We start from the raw sequence: 25,917 nt of genomic DNA on the forward strand, positions 1-25,917 counted from the left end.
TTGTTAAATGGGTTATCACCTGCATGGTTCCTAAAGTGTGGTCCATTGTCACAATACCATATCTGGGTGCTATCACTGATGCCAATATTTTGGCTACTGTAATTGCATCATTACTGGAGGTTGGCGTAATTTCTATTCATTTATAGAATATATATACAATTACCAACTATTTTTCCTTCGCCTTTGTTTAGTTAGATGAAATCCATACAAATGACCTGAAAGTGTAAGATGTTGCAGACGCAGCGGTCCCCGCTCCATCCCGATACTATGATGCTTCGCGTGTTAAGTGCGTCCTATGTGAGTTTTTCCTCCAGGACTGCTTTGATACCACGGGTTGTTTTTAATGTTGCAGCCACCTATTATGGAAACTGAAGCTGGTGTGGGATCATTGGCACCTCGCTCCCCTCCCTCTTACACAGGAAAATGTGTATAAATGTAGATAGACAGACTTTTTACTCTACGTCTTGTTTATATTGTATTTGCTTCATTTCATTTGATCTATTTTATGCTCATATTTAATGTTAAATGTTAATTTTTAAATGTAAGTTGACTTTGAAAATGAAACTGTCCTCTTTGTGGTCTTATTCTTCCTTGATTGTTGTATTTCACATACACTGTACATGAAGCACAAAATATGTTTGAGTCATTTTGGAAACCGTATGTTGTAAATACTTTTAAACAAGGATTTAGGAAATATTGATTTATTATCAATACTTCCAAATTCTGTCATCACGTAGTGTCTTTATTTTGCCAGAAGGTCCTCTTAGTCTCTGGTGTGTTGTTCTGCATGTACATAATGTCATGGTCACTATACTCTTGTTTATTTTCTATAAATCTATCTCATGTGGTCTTGGTATTTTTGCAGCTTCATCCGCTTTTCTGTTTCCTTGCATAATTGGGTCATTTCCTGTAGTGTGTGCTGTGCATTTACATACAGCTAAAGTCTATGGTAATAGACTTTAGAAATCGTTGTTATATCTTTAAGATATATAATCTTTGTGTGTATTCCTGTGGAAGTGACCATTTCCCTGTTTTTCCATTGTTGGGCAAAAATATGTAATGTTGAAAATGCATATTGGCTGTCAGTATAGGTTGTAACTGCTTTGTTTCTTACTATTTTACACACCTCTGTTAGGGCGACAATTCCGCTGCTTGTGCAGAGAAATGTCCCGCTAATGCTTCTGCTTTTAGAACTTTTGCTAGGATAACTACATCATACCCACTAGCAATTGTACCATCTGGCCATTTCCTGCATACACCATCTACAAACATCACAATGTGTTTACCATCTCCTTCTAGTACAGCTTTAAACTTAACTTAATTTATTCTTTGGTGCATTTAGTTTTGAGATTCTGAATGCTCTCATGCCTCTAGATGTGGTAATACACCGATTCCTAGCTCATATATAATATTTTTAAATCTCTCCATAGTAAATTTACTAACAAAATGAGGATATGGCAAAAGAAGCTCGAGTGGTTTCTAGGATTTGTTTAGTTAGTGGTTCGATGACAACATGGCCTGAAGCTGATCTAAGGCTTAAACCCACTCCTTCCTGTAATGGAATTTCTCTTCACCCTTCATCTTGTCTGATCACTAATTTACATGCTCTAGTGTCACAGAGGAATTTAGTTCGAACTCTGTTTACCAGTAAGCTGACTATTGGTTTTTCTGTCATAGCCCATAGAGAACTTATTGCATTCAACTTCTTTCCGCATTTAAAATCCGCTCCTAAGGTTTTGCATCTCCTTGGTATTTAGTGTCTGGTTTGGTATGATTTTGTCCCATGGTTTTGTTTGTTCTTTTTTTTTGTTTTGTTTGTTAATTAATTCAACTTTTATTTCTTTTAATCCTTTCCCTCTGATGTCCCTGACATCCCTTAACTATTTGTAATCTCAGTGCTGAGGGATTTCATTTATAGTTGTTCCAAAGACTGTTTTAAGGTCCCAGACCTCTTCTCAAGTCACTGAATGGTCTCATTATGAAAACCTTCTCCAGTCCTGTGTCCATGGCCCTGTCACTGTCACCGACTCCTACTGGATCTGGCCTCTCAAAACCCAAAATACGCTTTTTCAGTCGAATGGTGCTTCCAGGTCTCAAGTCCCCAGGATCTCAAGTCAAGACAAATGTTTAATCTCGTAAGATGTAGCAGTTACAGTGCAACACCGTATGCTACAAAGAAGTGCTCGAAGTGTTACAGTTTGAAGGCTTCTTTGAAGGCTTCCCCCCTCTCTGCGATGTGTTTACGTAATTCGGTACTATCCTGTATCACATGATAATTACATCAACAGTACCTTCCTCACACATACATACGTAATTGTATAGTACTTCGGGTTGAAGTACTTCTTCAACCCGAAAAGGTCCAACTATAGTTCATCCTCAATCATAGCAGCTCATACCAGTACCCCACCTCTACCTGACTCAAAGTGGAGCTCTCTGTCCATTTGTAATCCAGTCACAGGCTCATCAATGTGGTCCGACTTTCATTTAATCTGTCCATAAATACTTTGAAAAATCTGTCTTCAGATATTTCTTGGCCCAGCCTTGACGTTTCAACGTATGAGTCTTGTTCAGTGGTGGTCTTGTTTCAGTCTTCCTCACCTTGGCCATGTCTCCGAGCACTGTACCTGGTATTTCTGTACACTTTGGGTAGGTTGTATTGCTGAAATACAGTATAATGGCACTGGAGGTTAATGTTTTCCTGGCTTCATGTTTAATTATTCTCAAAGTTCCCCCACAGTGGGGACATTTTATGTAAATGTCCCCACTGTGGGACTAATAAAGGACTATCTTTATTAAACACAGAGTGTATCGCAGTCGACACGTTTGCTGCTATCGGACCTCTGTGTGTTCCTGAACGCTGAGAAGTTGCACGTCAAAGCCAACTTGTGGTTATTACACTAATTTCACTCGCGCTGTTGCAAGAAGACGGCAAATCAGCGTCTTTGTCACCAGAGAGGAGAGAGTTGGAAAACCGCGTCTACATAGTTTTTGGACATTGAGACAAAGACTCAACCAAATGTTATTTTGAATACATTTTATACCGTTCAAATTTTTTGTTTATGTACAACTAGTGCTTTTTTTACCAAACAACTTTTTTGTTTTTCTTCATTTTAAATTGTTAATACACTATTTTAACTTGCAGTAAATTGTAAATAACTGCCAGATATTATCAAAAGCACAGTTGGTTAGTCACAAGGACATTTTGGACATTTTGAGGCTTAGGTGTGAGAGGGTTAAGTCTTTAGCAGGCAATTTGTGTCTTTTTTCTCTATGTTTCTTGTGACCCTGTTGACTATTTGACACAAAACATTTGACTGTGTGGTGATTACACCTCAATAGCTACTTCATGATTGCTGCATCCTGCTGAAAAGCATTGTACAATTTTTGACTTTCCAGGGGTTTGCAACCCGCTCTTAACAAGGATTTTTTTCTGCAAGGAGTTTGCATGTTCTCCCTGTGTGTGCGTGGGTTTTCTCCAGGTTCTCCAGTTACCTCTCACTGTCCAAAAACATGCAATATGGCGATTAGCTAAACTGGACACTCTAAATTGACCGAATGGGAGATTAAATGGTTGTTTGTCTCTATGTGGCCCTGTGATGGACTGACGAACCATCCAGGATGTCAGCTGAGATTGGCACAGAACCCCCTCATGTGGAGGATAAAGCGGTAGAAGATGGCCGGATGGATGGACTTTTCAGAGCCTGTTAAATCTCTTTTTTGGTCTATTTTGTCCCTCAATACATAAATTCAGTACAATCTTTCAATCCATTTTGCATTCAAGTTGATACAGCTGGAAGCTGGTTGGAAAATAAGTACAAAAATTACAATACGCTCAAAATATTCACTTGTCTATAAGTGCAGTTATTTTCAATCAGTATTCTCAATCAGAAAGCACCATATACATGATATTGTTGGTGTGGGGAAACCCACTCAAGCAATATTTAATCAATATACTGTATATAAAGCAGAGAAGGGCAATCAGAGTCATAAATAACACAGGATATAGAGACCACACAAATGAATTCATCTTAAAAATACAATCCCTAAAATAAAGACATGAGGGATATAATTTAAGAGAGAAACTTCATTTAAAAATGCCAGGACAACTTTAAAAAGTATGTGTGTTTCAATATCGGGGGTTAAATTATGGAACAGTCTAAAAGATGAATGAAGGCTGAGCAAAAACGTCAGTTTAAAAGAATATGCAAAGCCAGGCATTTTCTTGTGTTGTACTGAGAACATTAAGAACGTTGTATAAAATACTGTAATATGTAAATATTTGGTGATGAATTTATAGTCTATAAATTGAGTTGTGTGTAATAGGAATGGGGTAGATATACAGACATATAAGTTGACACTTCTGCATACTCCTTTTCAAACATGTGACGAGATGTAAATGTAAGTGTGTTGTCATCGTATCTATTAGATCAGAATGAGTAGCATGTGCAATAACCTGAATTGCACAGTAACCTGTGGTTCCTGTTTGATCAGTGGCACATACTCTGTTTTCAAATATACAGATCATAATCAGATATGCATCTTGCCTTAACAAAACCAACCAATAACTTCCTGAAACTATAGTTTGTATGTGTGTTTAGTATTTGTAGAGTTTTTAATCCTGCAATTATTAAATTAGATGGAGTGCCGCAAGCAAACCCTTGGTAAATTGCCCCTTTGTCTATATACATCTATTATCTATGCGGAAACTAGTTTTTGAAAGACTTTTGCGGAATGGCATGCCTTGACATAAACATTGCTTATGTTTTTTTGTTTTTTTATGGTTTTTAGAAACACATTCCTTCAAGTTTACAGTGTCAGAATGAATGTTTCTACAATTTCAAGCTTTGAAAACTGTTTGATCTGTTTTTGTTTTTTTTTTAATGTGACAATCAGCTAAATCAAATAAATTCAATATATTTTGCACCGGTGTGTTTATATAGTCGGTGTAAATGAGATGAAATGAAAAGATTCCATCAGATTGCCTAGGTTGTGCTGAAAAAAAAAGATTATAACAACAACCTAAATGCTCTATGTTCTAAGGGTAAAGTAAATAGCAGAACCAGTTGGATTGCCCTCGTGTTGTTGCTCATTTTGAACAAATATTGATTCTTATTTTTATGACAACATTAAGGGTGGTTTAAAAACAAAGCTGCAAAACTAATGTAACTAAAAAAGTATATATATTTTTTTATTTATAGTTTCAGTGTCAGGCCATGGCTCTGACCGTAATCACAAAGATTAATACGATTTTGCCGCAAGTTTTAAAAGACCACTGTCAAAAAAGCTTGTTCGCTGTAGCGGTCGACACACACTATTGTCTCTCCTCCCTCACCCGAGGGGCCAGGCGACGGAGAATTGTGTACGTGAGGAGAGTTGGGAGTGTTGCATGCTGAGTGATGACGCCAGTCGACATAACTAAACCCACCTACGGTTCATTTAAATGCCCGCGCACGGCTCTCCCTCAGCTCGTCACAGTGTTTCCCGTTGCTCTGTATTTATAAGGCGCCGTGGTGAGCGCAAAGGCACAAGCATGCCTCTTCTCTAGAGGGGCACAGCGCGTCGCAGCCACTAGAGACGATTCTTTTTGACAGAGCTGTGTAGCTGCTGCTGCTGAGGAAGAGTCGCGGGAGTTTTACCCCAAGTTCTCCAAAGCAGGTCGCTGAGAAAGCGACTTTGTTCTCAGGGGTGAGTAGTTATTCGTTTTATTGCTCCTTTTTTTTTTTTTGGTCGCTTTGGAAAATGATGCTGCGCATTCCTCCGATCAGGATGGAGAACATAGTGTGAGAATAGACGATGTAACGTGTACAAAACCAATGGTCTGATATTACAGGGTTTTAAAAGACGTAAATGTTGTTGGGGGGTTTTTACCAACGAAAAGTGTCTCCTGAACTTGTTGCTCTGAGAAATACACATTGAATTTAGCCATGATTGGAACACTGTGTGCATTGATGCTTATTCAAGACACTGACAAATAGAACCAAACTACACATTTCAATTTCCCTATATGTTTTAGGTCGTGAATGTTCATCCCATTCATCTTGTTTTCTGGAAAAAAATAATAATATATATATATATTAGCTATTTTGTTCCTTGGTTGAACTTGGTTGAATGTCGTCCTTGCAGTCTGAAGTTAGTGTTAATGTGTTATCACTTGCATGGACTGCGCTTTGTCCTTGTGTTGTTGTTGTTGTCGATGTGGTGGTGTTGGCAACCTGAAGTCCAAATGTGGCAATTACTTTTTCAAGATAAGTGATGATCATATCAGTTATAAGTCAAAACAAAAGCTTTTTTTTGTCCCCTATTGTCACCCCCACACTTGCTGCCTTATTGCACAAATGTAATGTACAAACTTTACTGTCATTGCTGAACTGACTGTCGGGCATCAACGTGTTCACTGAACCCTGGAAAAATCTATCAGTCATGTTAATCAGAATTCAACAATAACAACGGAACACCCACTGGAACGTGTCACTCAAGCCAAATGCAATTGTGCACAAGTAGAATTGAGACAACTCATTTAAGTAAGTTCCCTAATTACTTTGACCAATCGTGCTTAGTTATGTGAACAAACAGGGAAACCGAAGTTGGTTAAACTGTAGAAAACTAAAGGTGTCATTTCGACCAAAGGTAATTATGTCATCACAAAGGATTCGTTCATTTAGAAATGCGAGGCCACCCACACGACCAGATGCTGAATCTGAAGCAGGTGAGACATGGCGTGGTGTGTGTACGCATGACATTAATACATAACAATAAAATATACAGTATCATCTGATCCAAACCTGCTTTTTTGTAATCACTACGATTAAAAGATGCTTTCCCTGCAAAATATCAGTTAATTCTCTGTTGTACTGTTGGACACAGTGTCGCTTATTGAGCGGCGGAGTTTGTATAATTAATATCGTCTTGTCGTGATTTCTAAACCATTTTAAAAACAATGGCTGCAAAGTGTAAAAACAGAGGCTGGTATGAGCGGATGCGCTGACCTTGGTGCTGAAATCTTTAGTCTGCAGAGCGCGTGTCGTTGTCGTTCCATACTGCGTAGCACGCGCACTGAGCTCCTTCAGTGTGTGCAGTGTTACTTATCCAGGCGAGGCCACCCACACGACCAGATGCTGCGGCTCCAAATAACAACTAACACGCGCGTCGATGCCTTCCATTGAAAAGATCTGAAAGTGCTGCGTCTGAGAAACGGAACAGTTTGTCTTTTGGTTCCATTTTTAAGTGCGAATGGTTAAAATCATGATGATCCAGCAGCGGAAGGAAAAGGCTTTCGTTGCTGTTTTGTTGTTGTGATGCAAAAGTGCGAGCAAACATGAAGCCTATATAGTTTTTTTATGAATAAATTGAGAAAGAAGGAGATAAACTTCTCATATCTTTAATCAATTTGTCAGCTGGAAGTACAGGGCTCAGAGACACAGACAAAAACATGATCAATTTTTCAAATAAGTCAATATAAATATTTAATGACTGTGTGTTGCTCCTTAAGGAAAATTGAATAAACCTGTTCATTGTGAGCTTAAATGACTTAATGAGCAGAAAACAACACACACTTGTTAAACAGAGGTAAAACATTTCATATTATGTTAAATTTGGGGCTGATCAATTGATTGATTTCAAATGGAAATTTCTATTTGACTCGCAGTCTGCTATTTGGGATATTAGTACATCTGAGACAGGGTTTGTCAATGAAATATCCTGAAATGTTCTTATGGAATACATAGTGTGTTTGAAACTATTTATATCTTTAAGTTCTTATTGTTGCAGTATGGAGTTAATAATGTAATGGCATTTCTTGTGGTAATGCTCCACCACGTTTTAAACTGATAAGGAAGTGACTTTGATGTTTGACTTCAAAGTTTTATTGTAATTCAAATTGCATTCTCAATATCTGACAGGAAAATCACAATTACATATTTTTCCCCAAATCCACCAGCCATCTCAAGGAGTATTTGTGCAATACAGAAACTTTGTTCTATTGATAGTAAATGAAATGATATTCATATCATATAATATATATTAATGAATTATTGGCCATTATTGCCCCAGTTGGAAAGAACTTCCTGTCTTTTTAGCAAACATTTAAAAAGTTTGTGATTCCAGATGTTTCTCGATACTCGAAGTGGTTGGTTGAAACCAAAATTCTTCTTTTAGAAGAAAAGGCTTCACTGTGTTAAAGGTTATGTACTCGACAAAATCTGGGAACCGTTTACAGATTACGTTACTAAAACCAAACCTCATCAGTGAAGATGGGATGACTTCTTAGATTTAACAAAAATAGATTAGGAATATTATAAGGAGCAGTGACCCAAAGCGCTGCCAACCCCACCACCCTTTTCCTTCCTTTTATACATTTCATTACTTTGTCCAGTTGTTTGTGTCTTTTCATCATTTCCCATTTGTGTTTGTACTTGTATGTGTATTTGTTTACTTTGTTTGGAATTGCTGTTATTGTCCTTTGTCTGTGAATATGTGATGTGTGTTGAATTTGTATATTCTGTATAATGTTAACATGTCATGTCAAATAAGCCAATAAATATAGTTGACAAAACTGCTCCAGCGCTATTAATTTCTACATATACAATTATTATTATTACTATTATTATTCAGAACAGCTTAGGCTTTGGTGGGTCTGTTTCCTGTTTTACTTACGAGGTTACCTTCTTTGTTTATTTGCACCTAATTTACTCAGGGCTATGTTCAACCTTTTGATATGCAAACTGTTTTCAACTTTCAATTTCGTCAAACAGATGCATCACAATATATAAGCCAGCACCACAAAACACTGCACTGTTTTCTGCACTGCACATTTAACTCTCAGAGTAACCAACTCACAGTGGCTCAGTGTGAAAAACTTTTACAAACCCTAAACCCCTATTTGCGATGTTATTCTAATTATCTCTGCTTTTCTCTTAGTCTAAACTCTCTGTTTTCATTGATCCCCCCCTCTTTGACTAATATTATATCTGACTAACTGACTAACACAACTTTTGCTCCCCCCTTGTGTCTTTCTCTGTCTGTTACCTTTCAGAATAATCCCAGAGAACACACATATAATTACCAGAAAGCACACACACACATACAAACACACAGCCACATACAGTCAACATGCAGGAGTCCGAGCCTACAGTGTGCCAGCTGCAGCCCAACATCATCTCTGTGCGTCTGTTCAAGAGGAAGGTTGGTGGTCTGGGCTTTCTGGTAAAGCAGAGGGTTTCCAAGCCGCCTGTCATCGTGTCAGACCTCATCCGTGGTGGCGCCGCAGAAGAGTGTGGCCTGGTGCAGGTGGGCGACATCGTCCTGGCCGTCAACAACAAGCCTCTGGTGGAGCTTTCCTATGAACGGGCCCTGGAGACGCTGAAGAATGTGTCACCTGAAAGCCATGCCGTGCTCATACTTCGTGGACCTGAGGGCTTCACCACCCATCTGGAGACCACCCTCTGTGGAGATGGCCGCCAGCGTACAGTGAGGGTTACACGCCCTGCTTTCCCACCCTCCAAGTCCTTTGAGCACTGCTCTCCGCTCAGTCCTTTCAGCCCTGGGCAACAGCAGCAGATCAACAAGGAGCCTCAGCTTCGAGCCATAGAGAACCTGTCCTCTCCATCCATTACCCAGTCCCTCCTGCAGAGGGGGGGCATACAGGCCCAGGACCCCCTGCTGATGAAGGATGGAGGCCGTGGAACTCTTTTGTGTAATGGTCTGGAGGAAAACAACGATCTGCTGAAGGAGATCGAACCGGTGCTGCGCCTCATCAAAAACACCAAAAAGGAGATCAATGGGGAAGGCCAGAGGAATGCAGGAAGAAGGGATGCCGAGATTCAAGTGGCCTGGTAATTTATGATGTGATACTACCGTATTGATCACTTATCTAAAGTGTCTTTGTGCTTGTTTCCTAACGCGCTTGAGCTCAGGCAGAATAACATCAGGATTTAATGTCAGTCAAGGATTTTTCAAAAAAAGTGTCAATTTGCTCTGATTGAAAGAAAGTCTTCTTGTAGTCCCCACAAGACCCAAATGTGTGGCAGACTAGGTCTCAGAACAATGCCCTTTAGATCCCAAATAGTGTATGTTAAAAAAAATATATATATATATATTAAGTAAACTCCTGTGTTTAAGTTAAAACATTTCAAACCACAGATTTCAGTATTTAAAGAAATTAATGTGAATTAACAAAAACATTTACTAGATATGTACTGACAGACACATGCATTAAGGGCTGTACCATTAATTCCTTATTTTGTGCCAGTCAGTCTGTTAATTTGAGTGTTCTGAAACAAGTACTCTGATTTCTGCTCCTTAAAAATGAGTATGCTCTGGTTTCGTTGCTCCTCTGTGTCTGTAAACTCAATATTGTTGCTTTGTGGTTAGACACAGACATTTGAGAATGTTGGTCATTTTGAAGTTCAGAAAAACTGATAAACACCTTTTCCCATTTTCTGGCATTTTATGGACCAAGCAATCAAAACAGGAAAGAAAATACAGATTATATGTAATCTGCAGCCCTGGTTGCTTTTACTTTATTTGTACGGTCCAATAATAATATATTTCAATGCCAAACCTGTCAATAGACATTTTTATGAGCCTGCAAGAGAGAAAAACATCTTCCAAAGAGCTTGTCTTGGTTATGAAAATCAGTGCAGCAAAGGTACAGAGATCATTTAACACAACTTAATTTTCAATAGGTAAGACTCGTTTTACTTTATTTTTATGTACATAGCCAATATTCTGTCTCCATCTCTGTCTAAGCGAGCGGCACACTGATATTGACATCTCAGTTATCTGCTGTTGTACTCCCACGGCCCTTTGAAATCTAATTGCTGCTCGAGTCTCTTTGAATCAATATTTCATTTTTGACCAATCCAGCACATCCTCCCCCTCCTTGATAAATACACTGCGAGTGATTCACCGCTTTCTAAGGACATATGTTTCTCCAAGAGACCAAAACTCAAAGCAAGTCTTAATGCCTAGATTTGGGGGCTTTAAGCCTGTAGATCATCTCAAAAACATGCTGAAGTGTTTTCAGCACCAGTCACTTCACTTCATTTTCTGTTCTAGGTTTGGCGCAAGACTTTGTGTGTTCTAAAACAGAAGTCAGTGGGAGGTTATCATGAAGGGAATAATCACCTGGAATAGAGTTGAACCCACATTAGCACACACATTAAGCACATAACAGTGCTTAGGTTTTCAAAACAGAGACAAGTGACAGAAAACGGACGTGCAGTGTCCATCACTGTTTCTGCATGTTTTAATTCCCCTTCTGATTTGTGGGGATGAAAATGCTTTTGCACATTGCGGCAATAAAGAGATTCAGTGTGACGGGGAGTGTGAAAATAAGAAGGGATGTAAGGTTGTACAATTAACATAATGAATGAATGTGTTTGTGTGTTGGGGGGTGGGGCAAGGGGGGGTAGTGTGAAAGACAGTGGAAGATATGTGTGTGGGCGTACGTACGCAATTTGAGGAAACTTCAAATCACACACTGATGAGTTAATTCATGTCTTGTGAGGTTTGCCTCAGTGGCAGCGCAGTGACCTCCCCTCCTCGCTGCAGTCTCACAGGATGAAGACGAGGTTTAAGGTCACCACATTTCAAAGAAATTGTGAAATATCGGTTTAAAAGACAAAATAAGAGCTAATGATGATGAATACTTTAATAAGTCATTATTAATAATGATAATGATTTACTTAGTAAATCATTATTTGGCTTTATGTTCTGACCAGACTGAATATAGAGACAAACCTGCAAGAACACTCTAAGCTATGAAGGATAAAAAAATAAAAAAATAGTATGAAAAAATGTAATTATATAAAATCACATATTTTCCCCATGGAGGTTATGTAAAAGCAAATGACAGATTTAAATTAATTTGTCTGGGGCTATAGAAGAAGAAGAAGGAGAATAAATGGATTTGGCAAATGCCTGCGGTCTCTGAGTGCTTTCTCTAGTTTGTGGATTTGACAATTTGTGTTTATCATCCCGTGAGTTTTCCAATCATGGAAGGAAACAGGCTATTTCTTGTCACCTTTTCTGTCCCAGTCTCAGCACTGATTGTCTTTTGAAACATTGCGTCACACAGATGAGTTTAAGTATTTCATCTTGAACAAGTGAAACAAAGGATGGGAATTTTGCATCTTCTCACATCACTTGACATGTCTTTTACATCTACTTGCCTCTTTTATTTGACTTTCTATCTAATATCATTGGGCAAAGAAAATTGGTGTAGTGTTTGATGAGCCACACACTGTTGTGCTATACACTGTTGCCGCACAATGTCACTTTTACAATTGTTACAAAAGGTTTTCTCTCTTATTGGAGTTTTTGTGAGTTATGATGGAACTAAGATGGGTTTACAATATAGTCACGTTCTTGGTCATTCAGGCGGGTTATGTCCGAAGCGCACCGCTGTTAGACAAAGGCAAAACATCGGCCAATAATAATCTTACAGTCTGACAGTTGTGTATGCTTGATTCAGGGAATTGCAAATGCTTGGTGTTTGACAAAAAATATGATAACATTAGGAAAAACAAACAATAAGCTCAATGTAAGAAATTGTAATATACAGTATAAGCTCATGTAACTTGTAACATGTAACATGTAACGTTCTTTTCAAAAAGTGGTAGCAGACCTGTGGCTAAAGCAAAACCATGATTTTGAGAAGGTTTTCCCTCTGTAGCACCGAAGCAGATGCTGATAACCTAATCCAGGAGAGCCTGATGGTCAACAAGCTTTATCAGAGAAGTCACCTTTGTGGGCACAAGTTTCAAACAAGTCAAGTTTTGTTAATGTGCAAAAGACCAAGACATGATGTTTACCGTCTTTGTCTGTTTGCATGTGGGTGCATGGATTAATGGCTAGGGTCCGTGAAATGAAAGATGAGCTTTGCACCAGGTGTGAGCGAACACACTTGACAGATAACTATTTCTGACTTCCAGGGACCTTGGCGTGGGAAACGGCATGTCTCTCCAGCTGGCGTCAGATAAAGAAAGACTGCTGGAAAACATGCCACTGGTGTGCAAGAACACTGACAAGGTAAAATGAAACAAATACTCAACCCCAGAAACACTTTAAGGTTTATCTTGTTTATGCTTAATCAGTAACATGAAGATCATTTGCCCTTTTTTTCTGCATGCAGGTTTTTGAAAGGGTTCATGAGCAGGGGTGCTAAGTAAATCTTTGTGTAGCTGTATAATGCATGTGCATCCATGGCTGCTTTTCTCTGTCTGCCTTGTACATTAATCCACACTAATGGCCCACTCCATAGTTTCAAAATCTAAGCACACACATCCATGGTGCATCTTTGTGCATAGTAATACGGACTTTGCTTAAGATCCCATTACCTCGCCATTAGATCCTTCCGGTGGCAACCTGGTGCAGAATTAAATCCGGCTTCTGGCTTCTATACAGCAGGGTCTGATCACAGATCTGGGTATTTGTGAAAGGGATAGTGTTGTAATCTCCACATGATGCCCGTTTGTGACGTTGCCCTAGTTCCCATCAATGGGACCAGATAGGGCAAAATGATTCCCAGGAGGCCCAGTGAATGCATGCGGCTGCTAATCTAGCTCTCGCCTTCAAACGTGGTCCCTCTTGAAATGATCCTGCTCGTGAGAGTATGCGTGGAAGTGTGTTGGGAAAGACGGCGCACGGACAGTTAAAAGAGGATATACCGTAGCCCTTGTATGATGTGGTAAGAAGCCATATGGCTTTCCTAGTAGTGTGTGTTTAGCCTGGAGAATGTGTGTTAGAGGGTGTGCCTGAGAAGTAAAACCATCAGTGTATGCATATGCATATTCATATGCACTTACTAATGCAGCAGGAAGATACCCTGCAGACATTTTGCGAGACATTGATTAAGCTGATGGCTTATTGTTTTAAGTGGTTAACATAACAGACTTAAGTCCAAATCAAAAAGCGTGGATAAAATACTTGTAGAAAATTCAATCAGATATTTTTGTCCTCATCCATTTGCCATCAAATACAAGGATTTAACTTGACACATCAAAATTGGTTTTCTCACTTTTCTCACAAATGACTTTCCTTGTCCCTGCAAGCTTCTGCTCCTGCAAAAAAGAATATATAATAAGCCCATTGTAAAAAGATAGGTGGCAGAATGTTCTGTGAAATTCCACTTAAAGTTGATTTTGACCCTTTGTCCTGCACACACCCGTCCATCTCCATTTCCCTAGACAAGTTTGAATGTGTGTATTAATTGGAATCATTGACAGCATCACTGCTTTTACCAGAAAGACTGATGTGGTGATAGGTGATGTAGGTTTCACCTGAAACTAACAACCTGAAACTGAGTCTGGGGGTGAATCACCTATAACTGTTTAACATAAAGACTCTCTAGACAGGTTAACTAATCAAAATAAACTAAATACCCGTCGTTTTCAAATCTGTCAGAACTGAAGATTATTCTCTTGGATAAAAAGTGAAGGTTTTTCAACTTAACTGAAGTCCAGTTGCCAACAGCCAACAGGTTTTTCTGCAGAGCCATGGTACTCTTTAGGTACATTGCATTTGATGAAAAAGCAGGCTAAAAATTGTAGAATACATTTTCCTGATGTATAAATTGTATAAATAGTTTTCACTGTGGACGTTTGTCTTTGAAATGTTCTGGCTTTTTAGTACTGCATGTAGTACGCTTGTTACCTTAGTGTTAGGTTAATGTCAAATTTGTCCATCAATTGCTTTGACAAAGCTTAATACAAATTGTGTTTTGGAAGACTATATAGCTACATTGTCAGCTGTAGGTTATATGGGGGGCATCTTATCTATAGTCAATAGTTACTTTGTTATATTTTTTTATTTAATCCTGGTCCCAGTATTTCTTAAAGCTCAAGGTTAAGTCATGTTATAGCTATAGTATTGCGTCCCACTGCCAAAGTACAAGGCAAAATTACATTCATGTAAAGGTCAATTGATCCATTTGTGGACGTAGGCCTGTAATTCCTGCCCTTTATTTCAATGACTTTCTTGCCTGTAATCTATACCTAAAATCAGTTTTATAATGATCATTCAATTTTTATTATCATGTGTCATTGCAGGTCAAAAAGATTATTTCCATCCTGACATCACATTTAACATTTACTTCAGGACATATGAGCTGTTTGGTCTCTGTCATACAAAGGTTGATAATGACTGTTGTCTGTTGTATTGTCAATATAATGATAGTAGCCCACACACAGTACACTAGGATGGTTGCTTTTTTTATTTTCCCCATCAAAGGAAGTGGGTCAGAGGGCCATGGTTCAAAGGTCACAGTTTTGAGGTAAATTTGCATACACCAGTTTGGTCTTATTAAAATAATTGCTGTGAACTCTCCATTTAGCATTAATTATGGAAAAAACTTTCTTCAATGTAAATGTCAAAGCTGTAGCTTCCAGACAATGAACAGCAAGCCTAATATTAAAAAAATGCCATCAGGCTATAATCCCTTGCATCTGGCTTTCTTTGTCTCTTTGACTGAAAGTCACTTTACGGTCCAATGATTCCCTGTCATCTCCTGTCTTCTGATACGTATGATTTCTGAGCAACACAGTGGGTTTTCCAGCTGTTTGAGCATGAACCCACGGGAACTGAGCTCTCAGTGTGTGCAAAGTCAAGTTCAATTCAAACCTCCTCATTTCTTTCTGCTGTTGCAGAGGACACATAATGACAACGGAACTCAACTCAATTGTTTGTTCCCATCTACCGGGCGAGCATGCTGATTGTGTCAATGTTGTTCAGAAGCTGCTTCACTGTACAACTAACAATGCAGTGTGGATGATGAAAGGGCTTCCAAGGGGCTGGATTGATTTCTCTTGATCTTGGGCAATCACACGGTGTCATTCTGTGCAAACGCATGAAGTTTACTTTGGGGTTAAATTGCAGGCATTCATCAGTCAATAGCTACACTATTGGAATACCCAGAGAGCCAAAGTTAGCCAACCTGCTGTTAAATGCTGATTGCCTTCTATCCTGGACAGAGAAATAAAACCGAAATGGTGGAGCAATAGAAAATAAAATGTGTATTGGACTTATGCACAATGGCAAAACGAACAGTGCTGAGTGCTGTTTTCAGCTGCTGTTAAAATTGCCAGTCAATGACATACTCCTGCACTTAATCCCTTCCTAACCTACCCAGATTGCACCCAAGGTGCACTGGAGGTCAGAATAGCCAGATATAATGAATGAATGAATGAATGAATGAATGATAGAACGAAGAAACATCTCATGCATTAAATGTCTGTGTGCTCTTTCCAGCCCCTCGAGCGCGACATGACTTCTCCCACTAAGACACAGCAGAACGGCAGTCCCTCCAAATGTCCCCGCTTCATGAAGATCAAGAACTGGGAGAATGGCGTCATCTTCAATGATACACTCCACTACAGCTCCAGCAAAGTAAGTCATGAGGAAATTTGTCAAATTCAAGCACACATAAAGCAGTCCGTCGTCTGCGGTATTCACATTTATCGCATCGGCAAGAATGAGAGGGATTTTGATGTGATGGTTGGTCATCATTTAAAGTCCCTGTAAAGTGATATTTGGTTTTAAATCATGCAAAATTCAGCTTCATTCTCTGCTCTGAGACTGTGGGGGCGTGGTCACTGCAGCCGTTGCAAACACACACACACTACTCTGCTGGTCTACTAACTCAAGTGGGAACCATACGCGGCTCGTCGGTGTTTGTACAGAATATTAACATAACCATGGTAACATGTAGAGAAGTGACATTTTTAAACAACATATTGCTCATAAACAGAGGTAGTTTAGCAGCAGCGCCTGCAGCCTCACAGCAGGAGTCTGCTCCTCTTTCTGTTCTTCTTCTCCACTTCATTTCCTCTTCTTTAGGAATTTCAGGAACTGTGGCTCCTGCGTTCTTCACTCCACACATGTAATTTGTTCTCAGCCACTATTTTCTAACATATACAATGTGTGAAGACAATAAATGCTGAATTTGCTTTACAGGATTTTGTAATATCCAGTGTTTCTGTTCTGGTAGTTAGGGTTTATTGTCTTCTCATGCCTTAACACCATTAATGATATAGTGAACAGGGTTTAATGGCATTAATGATAATGAATCCCACATTAACCTTTCAACATAATGTAAATTAAGTGCACGAAAAGAGAGTGGCACTTCTGCACCCTTTGAGGGCTCTGTCTAAAGCCTTTAAACTAAACCTATATAATCAAGAGAGGCTTCAGTTCAGAGAGTTGCACATGACTTTGACCAGTCATGTTCAGTGATAGAGAGAGGGAGGGCTCCTGTTGACTTATGCACTACATCTCCTATGCATAGTCCCCTGCGAAGAATCATGAAAAAGTCTTAAAGTCAGTCGGAAAATAAATATGGCCAGAGAGTTTCAGAGGTTGCCTCCGGTCATCTATTGCATATCGTGCATCTGTCCATGCTCATCTGATTAGAGAAGCTCAGGCCAGAGAGTGGCCTCCGCAAACATGAGGATTGAAATACCCTGCGGATGAAACCCAACAACCTATTTTTATACCAACCAGCTTTTAATATGTTGATAGAGGTTAAAAGTTTTGACTCCAAGTGACCAGCAAAAACCGAAGAACCCCGTGCAGCTGTAGTGCAACGGCAAAACGATGTCCCATACTGTACTTACAAGACTTGTGTCAAGATATCTATGGCTTTAACAGCGTCTTATCATACAGGCACCGATGAGCAACAGACACAGTTGACTGAATAATTACTTAGCCTCCAGACTTACCAACACATCATTTGCAAGTCAAGTAGATTGAAAAATAGTAGGACAACATGGCATGTCTTTTCTGTGCTCTGTTCATCCATTTGAGTGCTCTTGCCTGAACTGTTAGGGATCCAGTTTATTACTGTTTAGCCAGGAAGCACGAAGAGGTGGCAGTATATATCTATCTATCTATCCATCTATCCATCTATCTATCCATCTATCCATCCCCGAATTATTTATATCCTATACAGTACATAGGCGGAGTTTGGGGGTGTAGTCAATAGAAAGACAGTTAGAAACATTTGATTGTTGTTTAAATTGTAATGGCTTTTGACATATTAGAAACTGATAAATGTATATTTTTAGGTATTAAAAATGTGGTTGACCTTCTTACACTTACTAAAAGATAAGATTATTTCCATAATTGTAAATGTGTGAAAAAAAAGTACTTGTGTTATACATTTCAATCTATCAAGTGCTTTATCAATCTTATCTTACCTATCTTATTATGCCGCCAAAGTTTCTTCCTCTAGTTAGTCAGCCAGTCTACCAAGGAAGGTGAGCCCCACTGTTTATGCATTCACCCCCAAACAGAGGCCAGTAACCGCAAACAGGAGCCTAATTACTTCAGTGACTTCTCGGACAGGCAGTTGTGTGCATCCCAATGAATGGCCTGTAATAGCATCTTCAGATTTATTATATATCACAGACGCTGCTATATCCGAGGATGATCTGTCTTTCGAAAAGGACAGCTGGATGGCATGAATGCCCAGAGCAGTATGATGAGCGGATGTGCTGGAGCACGAGTGATTCTTTTGTTTTATTTTTAACACTCCCTGCTCTTCCCAACCATTTCCCCCATTTTACTCGGTCGCCCCCTGACTCTTCTTGTTTTCCTTGTCCCTCGTTGTTTGTCTTCGTCTTTGAATTGTCATTACTATACATTCGTCTCCTTGTGAATTTTCAGTTTCTCACTCAGTCACTTGTTTTGACTGGCTGTGGTGTTATTACTATTCTTGCTCAGCTGTTTTTCTCAGTTTTCTGTTTTCATTGGGCGGATTTGTCGGAAATAAAATGGAGGGGAGTTTATTTTGGATGGAGTGTCGACTCATGTAGTGTGATTAAACGGTACAAGTGGGTGGTTCAGTGTAACAAGCCAATTTTAGCAGTGCTGGGGTCACTGTCAAATTTCCTCTCCGACGACATGCCTCCGCTATCGTTTTTTGTCATCTGTTCTTGCTCACTCATTCAATCTAAGTGAGTGAAGCATTTATAGCAAGCCAAAGTGACAGCTGACTTCAACTCTAATCATATAAGAATGACCACACAAGGTTCCTCTCAGCCATGAAACATTTTCTCTTTGCATCTATCTATTTTCCTGTGTTCTGTCTCTCTCCTTGCTCTTTTTTTTTTTTGCATTTCCTGTAGGATACCAATGCATGACTCACAGACTTAGTCATTCATTAATATTTGTGCCAGCCATGTGTGATTGATACAATGAAAAAATGATCCTGACTATGACTATGATCCTGTGTATGCATTCAGAGTGTGTAACTTAAAAACAAATATATCATGTGTCATACACCATGGGCTTTGCACCTTGAATACTAAAATATAGACTTTTCAGGGTGCAAGTCCTTTAAATTGGCCCATCTAAATGGAATGAGGCATCAAAGTATGATGTTTTTAGAATGCCTTCGGTTCGCTTAGGGTTTAAAGCATTAATGGGATTGCACTTTTATTATTCAAACGCAACCTGTGCCCTAGATACTACCGTGTTTGTGTTTTTTAGAATCCATTGTTTTTTAAAAAGCTCACCTCATGTGTCATGCTCTGGTTTGTTTTGGGGTAAAGAGCTATTCTGATGACAGCTCAAATAGATTGAAGAAAAGTGTGTTGTACAAATTGGCTTTTGTTTCTTTTTCATTTTCCATTAAGTATAATTGAATCATTTCTGTCTGCTCCATATAAAGCAGAACCAAGACCTAGCCAGTTCATCTAAAATGAATAGAGAGCATGTGATAGCGCTGCCTTTTGTAAATTAAGAGGATGCCATCCTTCTCAGTTTGTTTTAAGTCATAGCACAGACATGGATAAACTCCCTAGTGAATGAAACACATCCCAGAGGTCGCTGAGAACAGTCGGCAATGTTTGTTACATGCACAATCAAAATCAGGCTCGTTTTACAATAACTAATGTTTAAAATGTCTGAATGTTTGCAGATATATTATCACGGAAGTGTACTGTATGCCAACATCAGCTGGCTCCGCTAGCATGTATGTCTTGGTACTGCAGAAAAACTAACAAACAGAATCCATTAAAAAAAAGACGCTCTCTCATCTGTTTTTCACTGTTTTTTCAGAATCCAGTCTGCTCAGAAAATGTGTGCTTGGGCTCCGTGATGACGCCGAACTATCGCAAACCAGACGAAGTCAGATCCAAAGAGGAGCTGCTTTCACTGGCCACAGACTTCATAGATCAATACTACACCTCCATCAAAAGGCAAGTACCGTCGGTCATACATGAGGCTCAGTCCACAATACAACGTGGATTATCAAACCCAGTAAGAACATGGAGCGAAGGTTATTGCTGTGATATAATTAAGCTGTGTGTACACTGCCATATATTTCAAGTAAAAAGTCTATCAGTTACTTTATCTTAGCAAGTTAGTTCTCTCTGTGCAGATATCACATATGTTGATCTACAGTTTCAAGAACAAGTTCATTTCGATGAAGGAACAGCTTCAACAACTTTGCTTTTTCCAAGGAAACCATTTCTTAGATTTGCTTAAGTAAGATCAACTTAAAAAAAAGGAAAGACGTCATTAGAATTAAATATAATACTGACTCAGGCTAGACAGTTAGTTGACTTCTTTCTTTATACTCAGCCATAAACAGCTGTATAGGTCTTTGTCAATGTGATGCTTTTCTCCCACAACAAAAAAAAACCATTGAAGAGACATGTTGCTGTCCTGTGTAAAGGAATGGCTCTAAGGCTCATGTGGACAGGCTGGAGGAGGTCACCAAGGACATCGAGGCTTCGGCGACATACCAGCTGAAGGACACTGAACTCATTTACGGAGCTAAACATGCCTGGAGGAATGCTGCCCGATGTGTTGGGAGGATCCAGTGGTCCAAGCTACAGGTACAGTATTACTTAAAACTTAGCTCAAGTCTTGCTACTTTTTCCACACTAGTTAAAGGATTTTATATTGTAAGAAAACACTTAGTGTGTGTTTTCACGTTTACTTCTTAGGTCTTTGATGCTAGAGACTGCACAACAGCTCATGGAATGTACAACTACATCTGCAACCATATCAAGTATGCCACTAACAAAGGCAACCTGAGGTAAATGAAAACACTCTTCTCAGCTCCACAGCACTTGTTTCCCCTCTGTTGTCTTGTCTATGTTTTTGTTCAACTCTGCCTGTCTTCCTCCTCCTACTCCACTCAGTCCCCTTCCCATCTGTTCCTTCATCTATCTCATCAGCCCTCTCCATCTCTGACTACCCTGACTTGACCCACCGTCCCATCTGTCAGCACGCACTCTGTCTCTTAACACTGTATCTGACACTATCTGCTGCCTGTCTATCTGTCAGTGTCTCGGCTTCAATCATTGCCCTGTTGGCGTGGCGGCAGACCTTGCTAACAAGCAAGTCATTTGTCAGACCTGCACAGCTCTCCCTTACTTTCTGCCAAGTCCAAATCACATGTGACATCTCATATTTACTTCTTGAATGATGGATAGCTCCTCACTAATTGCTACACTTGGGTTGGCCTTCGGAAGGACAGCTCATATACAGATGTTGTTAAGAGTCAGCACAACATCCTGGCTGAGGCTCTCAGTCTGTCTCACCACAACAGAAATAAACATATACACATCAATAAACATTTTTTGTTCATAAAATAAAGCAAGAAAACTGGGGGCCACAAATGTTTTCAGTTATGACAGTTATATATTAACCCTTAGAACACAGAGCAATTTTTTTTCCAGCACAACCTATAGACAATCGGATGAAATCTCTTTCATTTTATGAACAAAAAGAAAAGTCTATTTTGTGACTTCTGCACAATTATTGCTATGTTATATCACTACTAAAAATGTGATTATAAGGACATCCCCCCAGGATGTCCATATAAGGAGTTGTGTATTTTTCCACGGAAAATTACCATGGGTGCACCTGCGGCACAGATCTGTTCCGCGTGAGCACTAAGGGATAAGTCATCTCCTCACTCAGATTCTACCACTTTATCCTCCACATGAGAGTCGTGTGGGTGCGCTGGTGCCACTCCCGGCTGACATTTGCTGCGCACACCCTGGACGGGTCACTGGTCCATCACAGGGATTTAATTAGCAATATATAAAATTAAATGGTGCCATATTAGAAAGGGGTCCCAAAGCATGTTGCCAATGTGAATATTACACATTTTCAAGTAATAATACATTTAAATGAAAGTTGTAATCTCACAGTCTGAATGTACGATATGGCAGCTGGTGTCACTATCGACACCATTCTGCAAAGACATGCTGTGATAGATTCCTACAGATGTTGACTATAAGCACAACTGGCCCAGATTCAGACCAGCTCCAGTAACCCCCAGTAGTAATGCACAATCAGCTTAACAGCATTTACACTTTGACCCAGTTGTGGCATTAAAACACCACAGGAATAAGGAGTTGGCCAAAGGTATCTGGGCTCTGGGCCTTCTATGCATTGTTTGACATATGGTTGAAATGCCACTGGGCAGATTATGTGCATAATGCCAACCATCTGTCTGCAGTCTTGTTGATTATCACACTTTCATATAGACAATGTACTGTCATGCTTTGTTGCACAGTTTCCTACAGGATGTACAGAGATGAACGTGCTATGAAATATTTTTCAGAATTTGAAAAGATATAAAAATACTTTCAAAATGTAAATCTTGTGTGTCTTTATTAGATTCTCGTTTTTATGTATTTAATTGATTTCATTGAATTTTAAAAAAAAAAATTTTCTGCAGGTCAGCCATCACCATATTTCCTCAGAGGACAGATGGCAAACATGACTTTCGAGTGTGGAACACTCAGCTGATTCGTTATGCAGGCTACAAACAGCCTGATGGAAAGATCCTTGGAGACCCGGCTAATGTGGAATTTACAGAGGTAACAAAGGGGGGTTTGTACTTTTTAAGTTAATGAGGTAACACTGCACAATGTCCCTTTTGGAGGAGATACTGTTTGTGCACTAAGGTCAGATGTTGCTTTTGGTGACCATAGATCTGCATCCAGCTGGGATGGAAAGCTCCAAAGGGTCGTTTTGATGTCCTGCCCCTCCTGCTGCAAGCCAATGGAAATGACCCCGAGTTGTTTGAGATTCCCGAAGACCTCATCCTGGAGGTGCCGATCACTCACCCAAAGTGAGTGATGTCTTAGGCTGTAGAAAAAAAAGAACATAGGGAGAATAGTCATTGGTTAAGAAAGGAAAGGCAAAGAAATGCAATCCTCCTCACAACACTTCTGAAACAACGAGATACTTAAGCCAGGCATCTTATTGGATTATCATCACATTCCTTCTGTGCTTATTAATATCAGAAAGGACATCTAGCAATGCCTTAGCTGTTGCTATGCCACTTTTGTTGTAACCATGGGACTTGTTAGCATGGTTTCAAGCTTCCATATTTATTCTAGTGTGTTTATGTTTGAGGAAACTTTTCCTCCAATATTACTTGCATAAAAGCCATAATACCCTTGAGATCTAAAGCATTAAGCCTCTGTATCTAATACCCATAATCACAATAAAGAATTGGGTATTACAGCTACACTAGTTTTCACACAAACAGACACAGACGCACACAGAGCACTCACTACATGCCTACATGCTACAGAAAGCATTTCAGAATCCCTCTACACACTGATCTCCCCACCAGACTCCCACAAAATTGGCATCTCTTGCAACCATATCCTGCATCAACTGGCCCTAAGCTCTGGCAGCAGCTTGGCACAGGCTGTGATCACTACTAGCATCTCATTATTACACAAGATTACATCCAGCTTTGCAAATAACACACCAAAAGCAATGACGTACCTTTCCCAAGAGGGTGTGAGTGGTGAGAGGGAGGTAGAGTGAGGTCCTGCCTGCTCATCCAGAATTGAAAATCTTTATTTTTTGTATTTTTGATTTGGCCTCAAGTCTCTGTATCGCTAGATATATTAATGCAAATGGCAAATGTTGGACATTTAGAAGACCTCAGGGGAAGAATGCCTGATGTGAAAGAACTCAACCGCAATTCTTTGTTTTGTCTTCTCAGGTACGACTGGTTCAAAGACCTGAACCTGAAGTGGTATGGGCTCCCAGCGGTTTCCAGCATGTTGCTGGAGATTGGCGGCTTGGAGTTCACTGGCTGCCCCTTCAGTGGGTGGTACATGGGCACAGAGATTGGCGTGAGGGATTTCTGTGACAGTTCACGCTACAACATTCTGGAGGTAGTGTGTTGTGCCAAAAAACAGTCATGCTCCACTGGAAAGAGGGGAAAGGAAAGAAATGAGGCACAGATTGAGCCTTTGTGCAAAAGCAGAGCATGTGCTGTGTTACCAAATGACCTAATCAGGATACCATTCTGTTTCTTACTGTGCACACAAAGCTGATAACAGCCTTAACATGCTTTGTTGCAGAATCTCTTGACAGTAATTACAACGTTTATTAACTTGTGTGTATTTTGCGTACTGTTCTCGTGAAAGACGAATGTCCATATTCTTTTGCGGTCTATGATTATAATTTAACAATTAGATTGATCAGATAATTAGTTATTTTTTTGCAAGTGTAGAGAAGGATTTCCATCCCAAAATATGTACTGTAGGATAAAGTGGTTTGATTATGAAGAGCTCTTCAGTACAAAGAGACAAAGACTTCGGTCAATTTGTCCTCCATCACAAAGGTAGAAACTGTGCTTACATGTGGTGATGCAAGCTTTATGCTTTGCGTTCTAGTCTGTAACATAAGTCATTGACTTATGTTAAAATAAGATTGAAGGCATCTTCACTTTGACGGCCCATTGTCATCACAGATGTTGAAAAATATGATGTTTTTAAATGTGCTTCTACTTTCAACAAAGAAGTGCTGCTCTGAGCCAGTAAAGAAACTTCTATAATGAAACGATGTGACAGTTATTGACAGATGAATGAGTCTGTCTTCTTTCCTCTGGTATCATTTCAATGTTTACATGTGGCACATCCTCACCACAATTATGCACAGTCACTTTCATATCAGAGCTGTCATCCATTCATTGTCTCCCACGTTATCCTCCACATGAGGTTTGCGGAGCTGCTGGAGTCACTCCCTCGCACATTCACACCTACAGTCAATGTAGATTGTCCAATTAAAAATGTGCATGTATTTGGACTGTGGGAGGAAACTGGAGAACCCAGACAAAACATGCAGACTCCATGCAGAAAGGCCCTCATTTGTAAACCCGGGTCTTTTTGCTGCAAGGCAACAGTGCTAGCCACTACTCTGCCAGCGTGGTCCACAGAGCTGTCATATTCATTCATTTTCACATCTATACTCAACAGGAGGTTGCTGACAAGATGAACTTAGACACAAGGAAAACTTCCTCTCTGTGGAAAGACCAGGCACTGGTGGAGATCAACATTGCTGTGCTCTACAGCTTCCAGGTAGGTGCATCACTGAGTTTAAATGATCTGTTTGAAAGTAATACCAAAGAAAAATAAAAGTTATGAATATCAACCACTAGTACACTGTAGCCAAAATCATATTAGATATTCAGAAGTTGTATTAATACACCTAGATGCCTTCTGCAGTATTTTGTATTAAAGTACCATGCCAAATTGTTGTATTGTGAATTGTTGGTAAATTATAGCCAAATAAAATACATAAGGTCAGGTGTATCACAGTTATCTGTTGTTCTGTGCATGGAATAGGCCGTGCAACTGTATTAATGCCTAGTCTAACGGGATTAATCATTCCCATTTAGCTTATAGCTTGAGCATTTAGCATGGCTCTTGAAGACATTCATAATTGTTAATGTTGTTTAACACAATTGTGGTACCTCTGTTTTATTCCTTCTGCCCGTGAAATTGATTTAAGTCAAGCCATTAGAGGAGACGGTCTATTTTATCATGTTTGTCTCTTCTCTTGAGTGAACTGACAAGTTGATGCACATGCACTTGCAAACTGTATTAGGCGTCGCAGTGTGTGCATAAGTGTGCTTGTGGGTTTGTGGTG

The 25,917-nt window shown here is 39.6% G+C and overlaps 1 protein-coding gene across 3 annotated transcripts in view; it reads left to right on the forward strand.

Annotated features, from left to right (window-relative positions):
* Positions 1–5,449: 5,449 nt before the first annotated feature.
* The window catches only part of nos1 (nitric oxide synthase 1 (neuronal)), a 41,141-nt gene continuing 20,673 nt past the window's right edge, over positions 5,450–25,917 (forward strand). Inside the window, exons 1-11 of one of the 3 annotated variants that reach the window (XM_044026409.1) lie at positions 5,450–5,685; positions 9,032–9,830; positions 12,933–13,029; positions 16,246–16,383; positions 20,056–20,195; positions 20,675–20,837; positions 20,949–21,040; positions 22,697–22,838; positions 22,953–23,092; positions 23,984–24,158; positions 25,245–25,346. In XM_044026409.1, the coding sequence (XP_043882344.1) occupies positions 9,109–9,830; positions 12,933–13,029; positions 16,246–16,383; positions 20,056–20,195; positions 20,675–20,837; positions 20,949–21,040; positions 22,697–22,838; positions 22,953–23,092; positions 23,984–24,158; positions 25,245–25,346 (1,911 nt within the window). In that variant the 5' untranslated portion in view covers positions 5,450–5,685; positions 9,032–9,108. The remainder of the gene's footprint in view (positions 5,686–9,031; positions 9,831–12,932; positions 13,030–16,245; positions 16,384–20,055; positions 20,196–20,674; positions 20,838–20,948; positions 21,041–22,696; positions 22,839–22,952; positions 23,093–23,983; positions 24,159–25,244; positions 25,347–25,917) is intronic. The other 2 variants (XM_044026410.1, XM_044026411.1) reach the window with 2 other exon arrangements.

Source organism: Solea senegalensis, linkage group LG5 (assembly GCF_019176455.1).
Source record: "Solea senegalensis isolate Sse05_10M linkage group LG5, IFAPA_SoseM_1, whole genome shotgun sequence".
In the NCBI taxonomy this organism is placed as follows: domain Eukaryota; kingdom Metazoa; phylum Chordata; class Actinopteri; order Pleuronectiformes; family Soleidae; genus Solea; species Solea senegalensis.